This window comes from Lithobates pipiens, unplaced genomic scaffold (assembly GCF_037356315.1).
Source record: "Lithobates pipiens isolate NorthernLeopardFrog02 unplaced genomic scaffold, aLitPip1_a1.2 Scaffold_18, whole genome shotgun sequence".
NCBI lineage: Eukaryota > Metazoa > Chordata > Amphibia > Anura > Ranidae > Lithobates > Lithobates pipiens.
The window spans coordinates 328740280-328755343 of NW_027507758.1; the positions used below are offsets into that span (position 1 = coordinate 328740280).

The following is a 15064-nucleotide window of genomic DNA, read 5'->3' on the forward strand; positions in this document are numbered from 1 at the left end:
TCACCAAGGGGGCACCCGGAGTCTCTCAGCACAGAGGGAGGGGAACCATATCCTAACTTGGGCAGAGAGGAATGTTCTGTGCCCATCAGCAGTTTTCATTCCAGAAGTAGAGAATTGGCAGGCAGACTTCTTGAGCTGCCAGCAGTTGCTCCTGGGGGAATGGTCTCTTCACCCTGACATTTTTCAGGTTGTTTGTGAGAAATGGGGGACTCCAGATATAGATCTTCTGGCATCTAGGTTCAACACGAAGTTGATCAACTTTGTGCCCAGAATGAGGGATTCACTTGCACGTGGAACAGAAGTGTTGGTGACCCCATGGGATCAGTTCTCGCTGATTTATGTACTTCTTCCTATTCAGTTGCTGCCACGAATTCTTTGCAGGATCAAGCTGGAAAGAAAGCCGGTAATTCTGGTAGCCCCAGCGTGGCCCAGAAGGTCCTGGTATGCAGAAATTGTAAAAGATGGCGGTGGAGGATCCCTGGTCCCTTCCACTATGGCAAGACCTACTCTCACAGAGGCTGATATTCCATCCTACCTTATGAACTCTAAATTTAACGGCTTGGCTATTGAAACCCACATATTATAGTCTGGAGGGCTTATGTTTCCTGGTGTGAATCCAAGGGTTGGCACCCTGGGAAATATATCATGGGCAGATTTCTTGCCTTTCTACAATTGGGGTGGAGATGCAGCTGGCTTTGGGTACTATCAAGGGCCAAGTCTCAGCTTTAGCGGTTTTATTTCAAAGACCGCTTGCTTTGGTCCGGGGTTTTTTTTTTTTTTTCAAATATAAACTTTATTCAATATCGAGGAGGGGGGGGGGGGTTCCCCACAAGACAGATAAGGGAAGGTCCAATGTCACGATTATATAATCAGAATATAACATTTATGGTAAGTACCAATACAGCAGACTTCACTATACATAATCACATGCACAAGAAAAACAAGTATTGTGTGGAGATACGTCCACTCTCTTGCATTCCCTTATCAATGGCAGAGGACAGGGCCCCCTGCCCCTAGTTCCTCTTCCTTCTTTTTTTTTTTTTTTTTTTTTTCCCATTAACGATAATGTAAAAGTAGGGAAGGGTGGGAGGGGGGGAGGAAGCATGACGGGGGCTCCAGGCTATGGGCTTGGTACAGTTGGTGAGGTGTTCTGTGTCCCTAGAAGATGCTGACCCTCTGCAGAATAGTGGAAGATCAGCCATTTGTCCCAGGTCTTCTTATAGGTCTCTTTCCTGTTTTGTGCCGTGAGGATTAAATCCTCCATTTTCCTCACATCTTCCACCTTTTGCAACCAGTGCGATATGGGGGGGGGGGGGGGGGGTTGCAGTAAAGGGGTATGCACGCCTTTGCTGCATTCAGTAAGTGTCCTATTGGAGACTTTTTGTATATTTTGGTAGGGATCTTTGAATGGTGTAACAAAAAGAACGCCGCCTCAGCTGGGACGATTATAGTCAGTAAATTCCTGGGAAATGCGACCAACCGTGCTCCAGAAGTCTTTCAACTGGGGGCACGACCAGAATATATGAATTGGTGTACCCTCCTCCTCTTCACAGCACCAGCACTGGTTCAAGGCGGTGGGGAAGCATCTATGTAGTCTGGAGGGAGTCGGGTACCAACGTGAGAGCAATTTGAAATTTGTCTCTTGAACTTTAGTGCACATCGAAGTTCAGAGAGCAAGAGTAATGATGCTTTGTTTTTGTGCCATAGAGAATGTGCATTGTAGGTTCCTTTCTCGTCTGGACAGGCAAGGAAGGTGTGGCTGGTCATGTGGTGTGTTCAGTAAGGCATGCGTTTGGGAGAGGGTGTGGGAACTCGAGTCAACACCTGAGAAAAGGTCTTCAAATGGCGTCAACTGTCGCTCAAAGTCTTGGGGGGGGGGGGGGGTTAGGAATAGAATGTAGGAAATGATGCAGTTTTGCCGCCTTCGAAAAGGGGAGGTGGAAAAGTCCTGTTGGGTCAGATAGCTCTGATTATAGTTGGTAATTTCCCATTGACAACAAACTTTGCTGCGTGGTCGAGGTTGGAGTCTCTGAGATCGGCGTACTCCCTGGAGTGTAGACCTGGTTCAAATTTCGGGTGGCCAAGTATTGGGAGAAGTAGGAAGGTTTTGGATGTAAGGGATGTTTGGTTGGTGGCCAAGAAACCATGTCTCAATGTTGTGCCTACCAGCGGGTGCAGTTTCAGGTCTGGGGGTAAATCACTGCAGCACCAAAGAGCCCCTTTCAAAGGTATGTGGGTCTGGGCCTGTTCAATCTGTATCCATAGTTTGGCTGTCCTGTTGCGTCTCCAGTCTAGTATGCGGCCTAAGTGGGTAGCTAGGCAGTACTGTCTTATGTCGGGCAATGCCAGTCCTCCGTAGCGATTGGGCAGTATCATTTGCGCCCTGTTAAGTCTGGGTTTTTTGTGGGACCAAACAAAGCGGGTGAAAAGGGCCTGTATCTGTTTGAATAAGGAAGGCGGGATCTGGATAGGTAGGGCTTGGAGAAGGTATATACATTTGGGAAGAATGCTCATCTTAATCGGGTTGAGAGAGGTTAATCTCCCGAACCATGAGTGAAGGCTCGTATGCAAATTGCGAGGTTATAGAAAGTAGCAGGGGGAAATTTAAATCGAATGTGTGCACTATATCTGGTGAGATTTTTGTACCCAGGTATTTTAAAGCTGTGGTGGTCCATGTAAAGTGAAAGATAATTTGTAAGGTATGAGGAGGGATAGCAACGCCCATCGCCTCCGACTTGGAGAAGTTAATCTTTAGGTGTGAGAATTTTCCATATTTTTTTGAATTCGCTGAGGCGGTTAGGCAGGGAGATTTTAGGATTTGTTAACGTAAAGAGTAAATCATCAGCATATGCCGATATCTTAAACTGAGAATTGCCCACTTGGATTCCTGTTCTATCTGGGTTTAGCCTTATTGTGCAGAGAAATGGCTCCAGGGATAAGGCAAAGAGGGGGGGGGGGGCAAGGGGCATCCCTGTCTAGTACAATTTCTTATGGAGAACAGGGATGAAAGCACCCCGTTCGCCTTCACCTGGGCTGTGGGGTTTGAGTAAATGTTACCTATCCACCTCATCTTCTCTCCCAGGCCAATGTGTCAGAACTGCGAACATGAAGTCCCAGTTAACCCGATCAAAGGCCTTTTTCGGCATCAGTACTCACAAATATACTGGGAACTTTAGTTGTGTTTGCTATATGGAGGAGGTTGAGAACCTTAATGGTATTGTCCCTCGCTTCTCTGGTGGGTATGAATCCCACCTGGTCTAGATGAATTGAGGACTGGAGGTGCTGTGAAAGTCTGGTGGCTATTATTTTGGCGAACAGTTTCAGGTCCGTATTTAAAAGTGAGATGGGCCTATAGCTCCCACATAGACCTGGGTCCTTTCCCTCCTTATGGATGGATATATGAGCTCTTAAAGTGTCTCTGGAGAAGCTAATGTCTGACCCCAGTGCGTTTAAAAAAAGGTCACCATGCGCGGGCCCAGGATTGAGAGGAAGGTTTATAGTATTGGGCGGTGTACCCGTCCGGGCCAGGGGCTTTGCCCAGTTTCATGGAACCAACTGCTACTTGCAGTTCCTCTAAGGTGATTGGGTCATCTAGGAGCTCTTGTGTTTCCGTGGGAAGCGAAGAGAGCTGGGAGTCCGTGATATAGTTTTCTATGTCCTCTGGTCTGGTGCTAGATCTCTGCAGGTTGTAGAGGTCGGAGTAAAAATCTCCGAACCCCTTGGAGATTTGCATCGGGCATGAAGCCTTCTGACCGTTGGAGCATGTTATCTGGGGGATGTAGGACATGGATTTTATTTCTTTGACTGATCTGGCTAAGCTTTTCCCACACTTGTCCCCCGACTCATAGGTCAACTTGCGGCAGTACTGAAGCGCAGCCTTGGCCTTTATAGTGCAGTAGGTCTGTGATCTGTGATCGCAACGTCCTCGACTGTTTCAAGAGCTTGCGAAGGGGCATGTTTGTGTTTCGCTTCTGTTGAGGCTAGGCTGGAGAATAACCTATCAAGATGCGCATTCCTCTCTTTTAATCCGCGCTCCGTGTCCGATAAGGACCCCTCGAAGTACACACTTGTGGGCCTCCCATACTACCCCAGGGTCACTGTCCTGCGTATCATTCTCCTGAAAGAATAGGTCCAACTCTTTGGTCACTTCCGCCAGTACTTGCGGGGTCTGGAGAAGGCTTTTAGATGCCATAATGGGGACCTGGGTGAGGGTCTCCTTAGAATGTAAGTGAGGGATATGGGAGCATGGTCCGCCCAGGTGATGTGGCCTATGGATGTACTGCCCACTAGGTGCATTTGATCATGGGGTATCCTAAACGGGTCTATCCTGGAGTATGACCTGTGAGGGGTTGAATAGAAAAGTGTAATCTTTCGCCTGACTGTTGCAGGCACCAAATGTCCAACAAATAAGCTCTATGAAGGGTTTGTGCTATTAGCTTTCTATGTGCTGGGGGAATTGAGGAGTTGCCAGTGGAGGTATCCAAGGAGGGGATCAGCAGAAGATTAAAGTCTCCCCCTAAGATCAATTGTCCTGTTTTGTATTCTATCAGCTTGTCTATAGTCTGTTTGAGAAACCTGTCTTTGTGCTCATTAGGGGCATAAAGTGTAGCCAATGTGAACTGGATCCCGCCTATTAGTCCCTTAAGGAAAAGGAAGAGTCCCCCCAGAGCTATAGCCACCTCCTGGCACTGCCATGGAAGTCTGCTAGAGATGAGGACGGAGACCCCTCTAGTCTTGGAGGTGGGGTTAGTGGCGTGGTATGTTTGAGAGAAGTGTCTATTCTGGAGGAAAGGGAGCCTACCATCCTTAAAGTGTGTTTCTTGAATGAAGGCTATATCCATGTGAGATTTCTTAAGGTCGTGCAACAGCATAGTCTCTTAGGTGTGTTTAGCCCTTTGACGTTGGGAGAGGTCACTTTTATTGAGTCCCCCATCATACTTGGGAAGTAGAGGGGTGGGAAGGTAGTGAAGAGCACAAGGGTGGCTTAGCAAGAGGCAAAGGTGTAGATCCAGAGAGACAATCACACACACACACAAAAAAAATAAAAAAGAGGGAGGGGGGGGAGGGTGGCAGGGATGGGGAAGGAGGGGAGTGGAGCAGAGGCCGGCTAATTCCCGGCAGGTCTGTCCCCACAAAAAAAACTAGATAGAAATGAGAGTCTAAAAACTCTTGATGCATACGGTCCCTGGAAATGGGTGTATACAAAGGCCTAATTGGGGTGAAAGCAGGTAATCGTTGGCAGCAGGAGCTCCGGATCTCCCACCCACCCCAGCAACACTTAAATAAGTCGTCATATATGTGTAAACCTTAAATTCTTCCAACAATAGGCTAAGGTAATTCAGTTAAACCAAGAAGCGAAAAGAGAACAGCAACAAAAATCAACAAAAAAAACACAAACCAGATCTTCATTCATGATGTGGTCATGGTCCCCGCTGGTGTACCTCACCCGGGCAGCGTGTCACAGGCGGAATGAGGTCGCCATCAACCCCACACACTCTGTAAACTCTAATAAAAAAAAATAAAAAAAAGAAAACGTGAATTTACCCTCTCCACTCCCTCCCAGAATCAAGGCATGAGCCGTGGGGCCCGCAGGCACCCCTTCGGATCATGGCACCTACAGACAGGTGTCCATGTCAGATCAGAGCATACCCACTCAAGGCGTGCTTCGGCCCCAACCACCCCCACCAGCCAACCCACCAGCGATAACTATCTCATGGGCCGCCGGGGGGGATAGACCCAGAGGGAGACAGGAAGCCACTGCAAATGTCCAGGAGGCACCTCCCCCACCCAAGTCCTATAGCTACCCCCTGGGATTCCTCAAAGCGGAGTCAGGCGGGCTGACCCGGGGTCTGTAGTGCAGTCAAAGGAGTGTGGCGGAAGACACTGCCCAAGCGTCCCCCCCCGGTTCTCCCCTCCGATTAAAACATGTCCACTAAGAACCAATTGACTTGTAGCAGCCGCAGGTGTTCCACAACGTCTGCGTGTGGGCTACTCCTATAGGTCCAGTTCTGGAGAGAGCGGGGTGACCTCGTCAATGGGGCATGGTGTCCTGGCAGAGGGCCGGGGGTACACCGAGGCGGGGCCTCAGTCCATAGGCCGCCGGAGGAGCAAGAGGGGTTGGGTGGCAGAGGCCAGCATATCCATCCCCCCCCCCCCCGCAAGTGGCAACGGTATTATCATGGTCCCCCATGACCGGCGTCTGCCCCCGGAATAAAGTGCCAGCACTCCGTGAGGAGCGAGACTGGGGTAGAGAGGAGAGGGCAAGTGAACAACTGGGCTAACATGCCAACAAGTGTCAGAGTTGTAGGGAAGTAGGAGGATTGTAGGTTACTCATGACTCTAGTACCTCTTTCTGGGGGAGAGAGCGCAAACGGCGTTCACCCCTTTGGGGGCCTCTGCGGACGCGGTCCTCTGGAGTGTTGCACACTCAGGCGGCCCTGGAAACGTGGGAGATATCCCAACCAGTTGGGGAGAGCAATAGGTTTGGCTTCCAGAAAGGAGAAGAGAGCGGGAAGTGCCTCTGGGGAGCGCAGCTGAAAGGCTCTCTGGCCCTTGTGGAAGGTGACTGACAGTGGAAATCCCCAGCGATATGTTGTGTCATGCCTCCTGGCCAAGTCCAGAAGGGGTTTCAGCAGGGCTCGGCGGTGTAAAGTTGCTCTAGATAAGTCAGGGGGGATCTTTATCTGTACACCATCAAACTCAAGGTCACCTGCCGCCCAGACCCGGCGTGCGATGGCCTCCTTGTGGATATAGTGGTGGAGGCGGCAAATCACATCTCGGGGGCTGGAAGGGTCAGCCGAGCGAGGGTCCAGTGCCCTGTGGACACGATCCACCTCCACACATTCTGGCAGGTCGTCACCTGCCACTCAAAGATATCCACCAGTGGCCAGGAGATCCAATGGGCCGGCTGCCTCCGGCAACCCCCGGAGGCACAAATTATTCCTGCGGCTACGGTCCTCGGCCTCCATCCGCAGCTGTAGCTCCACAGTTGATTCCATCTGGACCTTTTGCTGAGACTCTATTGTGACGATCCTACATTCAAAGGCTGCAAGGGAAGACTGCCGTCAGGCGGATGTTAAATGCCTGCACGTCCTGCCTGACCCTTTCGATCTCCCTTTTTGTGAGCTGCCTTAATATCTGCTTTTGTAGGGAGAGCCCTCAGGATGGCTCTGAGCTCCGGATCAATCCTGTGGCTGAGCTGGAGGTGTGAGGAGTTCATCGGGTCTATAGTGGGAGCTGCCAGGGAGATGGGGAAGAGCGCTGGACTCCGGGGGCTCCCGGGGATGGAGGGTCCGACATGAGGTCTTGGCACTGCGGCGGCAAGCCACGAGGGTCTGCCATATTGGGGTCTGGTGAGTCGGGTCTTGCTTGCCTGAAAAGGCACTGTATAGCGCCCATGGCTGGAGCTATGGAGGTCGGGCTGGTTCTCCTCCGGTTCCGCCTGCTCGATCGCTTCTTGGATGACAGCATTCTAATGAGGAAGAAGTGTTTTTGCCGGGGCAAGTGTGAGATAGTCCGGAGCTCGGTACAAAGAACGTCTCTACACGGCCATGTCCAGGCCACGCCCGCTTGGTCCAGGGTTTTATGCAAGGGGTGATGTGGCTTAATCCGCCAGTCAGACCTCCTTTGAACCCTTGGGACTTGAACTTGGTTTTGTCAGCGTTACAAAAACAGCCATTTGAACCGATACAACCTTGGTCCTTCTGACACGGAAATTGGTGTTCTTGGTTGCTATATCCTCAGCAAGGAGGGTTTTGGAATTGGCTGCTCTTTCTTGTAAAGAGCCATACTTGATTATTCACAAGGACAGAATGGTGTTGCACCCTCGTCCAGGTTTTATGCCAAAAGGTCTCAGGTTTCCACCTGAACCAAGATATTGTCCTGCCATGATTTTTTTCCAAAACCATGTTCCAGGGAAGAGAAGTCTCTACATTGTCTTGATGTGGTGAGAGCGGTCAAAGTCTGTTGAAAGATGACTGCTCAGATCCGGAAGACTGATTTCTTATTTATACTGCCAGAAGGTCCTAAAAGGACCAGTTATAATTCAGGCTTATGATTTAAGGGGTAAGATTCCACCTTTTCGAGTCAAAGCGCACTCTATCAGAGCACTTAGTGCTTCTTGGGCAGTGCGTCACCAGGCCTCCGTGGCTCAGATCTTTAAGGTCGCAACTTGGTATTCAGTACACACATTCACCAAGTTTTATCAGGTGGCTGTAAGAAGGCATGAGGATATCGCCTTTGGGTGCAGTGTGCTGCAGGCAGCAATATAGGTTTTAAAGTCTGGGAGTGCCCTACAGATTGTCTCCCTCCCCTCAAATAGCATTGCTATGGGACGTGCCACATGGTGATTACTATGGTGCTCTGTCCCATGATGTACGATAAAGAAAATAGGATTTTTATAACAGCTTACCTGTAAAATACTTTGAGTACATCGTGGGACATAGAGGTCCCTCCCCTCTTTCTGGGGTTTAGGTATATTGCTTTGCTACAAAAACTAGGGTACTGCTGGTAGGAGGAGGGATTATATAGGGAGTGAACTTCCTGTATTGGGTATACCAGTGTCCATCACCTGAAGGTGCCTATATACCCACATAGTGATTACTATGATGCTATGTATCCCGTCATGTACTCCAAGAAAAGGATTTTACAGGTAAGTTATAAAAATCCTATTTTGGAGTGATTTAATCACTTTGTATCTGTGTCTTGCTTCTGCTTTGTGTTGCACAAATTTTCTTTTACACATTTCTTACAGATCTTTTGTTAGGTAAAGTATTCCTTTGTAGTTTGGCAAGAGCATTTTTTTTTTCTTAAATTATTTGGAAGGCTCAAGTGGAGCATGTGAAGGGATCAGTCCAAAAGTTATTTCGGGTATTGGGAGCTTTTGGGATGAGTCAACACCTAGCTTCATATGTCTTGGATATGGGCACCTGTGAGATACAGTTGCTATAATTCCTGAATCTGTCCACATGGGAGATTTCACACCTGTTTGCATGTTCTAGTACATTCCGTTAGTGTCTGTATGTATAACCTAAAAGATTCAGTAGGGAGAGTGGGTACCCCCTTGTAAAGGGACTAACAGGTGCGCAGACACAGGAACTCCAACTCATCAGAGTCCCTAGGAAGTATGAGAAGTCGTCAGATGGTTTAACCCTGCAACATCTACCAAGAAATTTGAAGTTTCAATTTTAAATGGATTGGTTGGTTCTTTCAGGATTTGACAAGTTTTCACATAAATGTATTTGAAAGTTTTTTTACACTTTTTTATTTATTTATTTTTTTATTTTTTTTATTTTTTTTTTCCCCTCAGGCCAAGTAGTGAAACACTTTCTTGTGCTGTGATAGATGGAGTGACTTCCTTGGATTCTAAATTCCAAGGTAAGTAAAATAAAAAGGAAGCTATAGTGTATTTTCAGTTAATGCACATTTTAAGTTATTTTAAACATTTCAGACTGTTGGACCAATGCAACTATGTATATATCATAACTGGCCGATGCCCCTGGAAGCTGGGAATCGCTGAAGTAGATACCACTACGTCTGTGATCTCCACTTGCTTCTGGGTCCTGTGCCTAGTGCCGGTACTTCTGCATTCTCAGCACAGGATGTCAGCCACTTGGCATGGGTCCTTTTTGCATTTAATGAATTCAAAAAGTTTGGACGAGGTGAAGAGCGTGACAACACCACCCTATCTTATCCACGTTTTGCATGCACTTGGCACGGATAGGCACTGGTGGGCAGCACTGATGGGGAAATGTTGGGACTGCAGTGATAATCGGGACACTGATATTCAGTGCCCTGATTATCCGGGCCAATGTCAAGGTGGTTATTGGCCCTTTCTCTTCTCACGCTGTCAGCATGGGGAAAGAGAGAAGCTGATAACGGGCTTGTTTACTCCTGTGATCCGCTGTCATTGGATACAGCTGCTTACATGGTAAAGGGTCGCTGTAATTGGCCCTTTACCCTGATCTATGATCAGCTGAGTCCGAAGGATCACAGAGCGTGCCGCAGGTGGCGTGTGAGCAGCGTGATCATGGGAGGACATCCATGGAAGCCCTCCTGGCAAACTAATCTTGCGCTGTAGCCATTTTTCAGGAAGTGGTTAAAGGAGTGTCTTCGTGGTGGTCAAGAGAAGATCTCTTGGGGCATGAGAGCCAGCAGCATATGCAGGAGTGCAGAGGGTATGACCGCAGGCATTATATGCAGTAGAGGAGTGTGCCGAACATGGCAGTAGGTGCATGAGAAGAGTGCAGAGGGTGTGAATATGGGGCAGTGGGTATGACGACAAGCAGTATGTGCTGTAAAGAATTCTGAGGGTAGGGCGGATGACAGTATGGCAGTAGGCAGTATGGGCGGGAGGGGAGGGCAGTTAGTATGTCAACTGTATGTGTTAAAAAGTGTGGATATGACAGGATGTGCAGAAAAGTGCTGACGGTAGGACAGCAGTCCGTATGTGCAAAGGAGGGCAGTGGGTATGAGCGCAAGTAGTATGTACAGGAAAGATGACCCCAAAACTAGAAGCTTATTAGCGGGGACTTTGAAATAAAGTCCAGGAACAATGGAGGTGACATGTTATAGGCAAATCAGGCAGGACTTTATTGCTGGGCAGTGTTTAAGCAGGAAATGGTGCAGTGGATTTGTAATTGGATTTGGATCAGGGTTGATGGAGATTAAACTGGTAATTGGTGTGGTGGAATTAATAATATGGGCAGACAGGAGACGGCGTGCTGAGAGGTTATCCCATATGCCCTGAAGAATGGGTGCAGAGTGGTTAATGCACATGAGCTGTGGACTGTGAGCTAAGGGGTAATGTTAATACTCTGGGGGCAAGTCATTGAGAGGGGACATCGCCTATTAAATTTCCTCTGGATTACCACTTTTGCAAAGTTTTTTTTTTTTTTTTTTTTTTGTAATGTTGTAAAACCAATTTGTGTTGCTGTTTTTTTACATGTGTTTATAATAAAGTAAAAAAAAAGACAATTGGTAATGAACACACAACTGATATAAGCTTGCATTTATATTCTGTGTGCTGCATTATGGTTATAAAACCATAGACAAGAGAACCTACTAGAAGTCTTCTATTCACTTTTTTTTTTTTTTTTTTTTTTTAAGACTATGGACTGGTGACTACACCTCAGCTACACTATGTTGTCTGTTGCCGAAATACAGATGGAGGATACGGTGAACCAACAATTGAAGGATATTACCAAAAACTTTCAAAAGCATTTAAAGAATTGGTCCAACAGGTAATACATTTTACAGCGGTGGTCAAGTGAACATGCTAGTTTAATGGTATACGGTTTACAATTCTTATACTGGCAGTTTTCTGATAATCTGGTCTTCTACAGTGCAAATGCGCTAAACCTACGATTGTTCAGTCCTACGTGTACTACAACGTGAGTGCCACGTACCTTAATGTTCAAACCCATTTCAGTTCTACGCACCATAGGCTTGCCTAGGATTTCATTTGTTCATGGATTCTTTCAGAAAAAAACTTGCACCCAGCTCTATGCCCACTTTACAAGAAAACTATCCTTGCAGTGAATTGTAGATTTTATAAAAAAATGCAGAGACTCTAGAAAAACTGTTGCTCACACCTTGCTTTTCTCCTGTCATACTATACAGGAAAACATCGCTATAGTAGGTTTCAGACAGGAAAAATGCAGACACTGATAGCAGAATGCTATTGGCACCCTGCTCTACTCTTGTACTGTACAAGAAAACTTGCCTTGCAGTGAGTTATGGTTATAAATGGATTGCACAGACTGTTGACAAACTGCAGTCACACCCAGAGACTCTTCTGAAAAGAATCATGACAGTTGCATAAAAAAATATGAATAAATCCTAATTCCATCCAACAAGTGAAACCAGCCATTGATGCTATGACAATTTTGCAGTTCTTCTAAATTCCATAATTGTATTTTCCTTTTTTAATTTGTGTTTTGGGAGGTATCTGCCCCTAAATTGATTAAAAACCGCTTTGGCAACTTCATATAATCGTCCTTCATTCCTAATGACAGGTGCTCCTGTTTTTTTTTTTTTTTTTTTTTTTCTTTACCTAATGTTAGTCTCCCATCTGGCAGCGGGCAGTGCTGAGATTCCCCCACTGACGTCAGATGGGATGAGAGAACTGGAGATGCTCTGCAAAAGTAAAGGCTTTGTCTTTTTTTTTTTTTTTTTTTTTTTTTTGACAGGAGCACCTGCCATTGGGGAAAAATGGAGGATTATATAGGACAGTAAAAGTAGTTTTAGCAGCAGGAGGGGAGGGTGTGGGCACTGACACGAGAGCCAGGAGGGGGGAGAGGACAGAGGGACAGGAGAGCTGTGGCTTACGAAGTAACGTAAACTGACCATGGTTTCAGGGCTCAGCAACCATGATATACCGTGGTCAGTTTTTGGCCAGGCAGAATCATCCAGGTTTTTTAGGTGATACGGGGGGCCAAATTGCACAAGCACTGCATTTTTTTTTTTTTTTTATTTTATTTTTTTTTTTTTTTGGGGGGGGGGGGAGAGAGACACAAAGAACCCTACAATGGCTTTGTTTTGGCGTACCTCATTATAAATGGGGATATCCAATTTAGATTACTGGCTAATAGACTTGTGGACTGGAAAATTTTAAAATGACAGTATATCTTGAGGAAAAATTTGATACACTGAGCAGGTTGACCTTTATGGTTTGTGTGATCTGATGGTTTTCCTATATGCTAATCCTTAAGGCTATGCCCGTGATCAACTCCTATATGCATCTACAACCTTAAATAATAATGATGCAGTAATTTGCATACGTGCATAATGTGTGTAAACCAAATGCAATTAATGATGCATCAAAGAATATGAAGTGACAATAAAAGTGCATAAAGTGATACTGGTGCAATAAAGTCTTTTAGTGCAAAAGGTGCTGTAGTGCTCCAACAATGTAAATTCTTCCTCCTGCTTAGGGCGGTATAAAAATACAAACTCACCAGATGTTGGACTCCTTTTGTCTTATAGCAGTAGGAGTCTACTGTGCCTGTAGGTCATTTTACTGGGGACTAAACCCAATTCAGTATCTTTTGGTGTCCTCCACTATCTTCTCTGTAATAGCCTCCAATTGTGTCTCGGGGGTTCCGGAATGAATAGTGTGCAGCATATGATGTATGGAAGAGAGAGCTACTTCTAGAGCAGTGATGGTGAGCCTTGGCACTCCAGATGTTTTGGAACTACATTTCCCATGATGCTCATGAACTCTGCAGTGTAGTGGAACATCATGGGAAATGTAGTTCCAAAACATCTGGTATGCCAAGGTTCACTATCGCTGTCCTAGAGTAAGATCATTGGGTTTATTGTTAAAAACCACTTTACAAATTGTTTAAACTGTCACAATGACAGAACCGGCGTCGCTAGAAAACTCTTGGCTCTGCTAGTATGGAGACGTATACAAGTTATGCAAATAACGAATTACTGCGTTATTTATTCATCCAAGGTTGTAGATGTACATAGGAGTTGATCATGGGTGTAGCCTTAAGAGGGATTGGCATTGAGAAGCAGGCGCTGCTTAGTATTTTAAATGCCATTTTATTACCCCTATAGAATGCTAAATGAGGGATGGAGCTCAGTCCTTCCTACAGGGCATCTGCACATGCATGGCCATTATCAATCATGACTAGGTGTACACTGATGATTGTGTACAGTATATAGTTTGGTAGACCCTCCCCTGGTGAAATTTGCATTGCCCAAAGAACATACACAGGACTAAAGTAATGTTACAAAGTCCATCAATTTACTTGCAAGAAAGGATTAAATAAGAAAAGATGTTTGTGTTTTTCATTTGAGAACTGCTTCTTTCAATAACGTTCCTTCCAATGTTTATCATGGTCAGAAATTTGGTTTTCTTTTACACGCCGTTGTCTTTAGGCTCCTGGCTGTGGTGATGAGCTCAGGTGCTTGAACGTAGATGGAGCTAATGGTATTGGTGCTTTGAAGCTAAAGGAGATGGAACAATATCTACAGTCTGTGCTTTCCATACAGTTTTTTAATGATGGTTCTAAAGGCAAGCTCAACTATATGTGTGGTGCTGACTATGTGAAGGTGCAGCAGAAATCTCCTGAAGGTAAGGAATTTACTTGTGGGAATGTTTTTGCAATTTTGCCATACCTAGTTTCAGATTCTGTTTTTATACTGAGCCAAACTTCTTGATTTTGTTTCCAGGCATGGATATTAAACCTACTGAGCGGTATTGCTCATTTGATGGGGATGCTGACCGCATTGTCTACTATTACCACGACATTAACAATGTCTTTCATCTTCTTGATGGGGATAAAATTGCTACTTTAATAAGCACTTTCATCAAAGAACTTTTATTGAAGGTATTGTATGAATTTATCTTGTATTGTCTGCAGTTTAAAAAAAGTGTGCTAGATGTCGAGGACAAGGCTATGAGAGGTCACAAGCTGCTGACCTAGTCAGTTGCCTCCAGAACCTTTCCCAGCAAGCTTTGGGACAAGTCAGTGTCATGGGAGGGTTGTAGGTGGTATACAGTGCACCTGGAAACTTTCCTCTAAAAATCACTATGCACAGACCCTTCCGGCTCCAGCGGAGTAGTGTGTGGGTTAGTGACCACTCTTGCAGCACCTAGTACACCTTATGGATAGACCAATGGCCACAGGTGAATGGCCCATTACGCCATTAAAAAAAAGCACAATCCAGGTTGACTCTACATTAATCAGCAAGGCAGTTAACAGTGTAGCAAGTGTCATACCTCAGATTGACAGCTAATTCTCAGAAGTGAGAAACCACATACGTCCACTCGTTGGCATCTTACTTTCAGGCTGGGTTCACACCTATGCAAATTGGATGTAGGTTTCCCCGCATCAAATTTGCATAGCAAATGTAGCTGATTCACATATCTCTGGGGCGGTTGCGGCGTGCACTGAACAGAAACCCTTGTGCGTCTTTGGCTCCATTTCAGGGCTAAATTCAGGCAAAGATTCGGCCCTGATTCATCCCTGAAATGCAGACTAGGGACATACAGCGTTCCTGTGCGATCTGCAGCCGGTTTAGGTATGAACCAAGCCTAAATATTTGGGCAGGG

General features: G+C 46.2%; 1 protein-coding gene across 1 annotated transcript in view; it reads left to right on the forward strand.

Moving 5' to 3' along the window:
• Nucleotides 1-15064, forward strand: part of PGM3 (phosphoglucomutase 3) — a 48217-nt gene that overhangs the window by 12617 nt on the left and 20536 nt on the right. Inside the window, exons 4-7 of the mRNA XM_077487321.1 lie at nt 9308-9375; nt 11107-11240; nt 13888-14083; nt 14182-14339. Of these exons, the coding sequence (XP_077343447.1) occupies nt 9308-9375; nt 11107-11240; nt 13888-14083; nt 14182-14339 (556 nt within the window). The remainder of the gene's footprint in view (nt 1-9307; nt 9376-11106; nt 11241-13887; nt 14084-14181; nt 14340-15064) is intronic.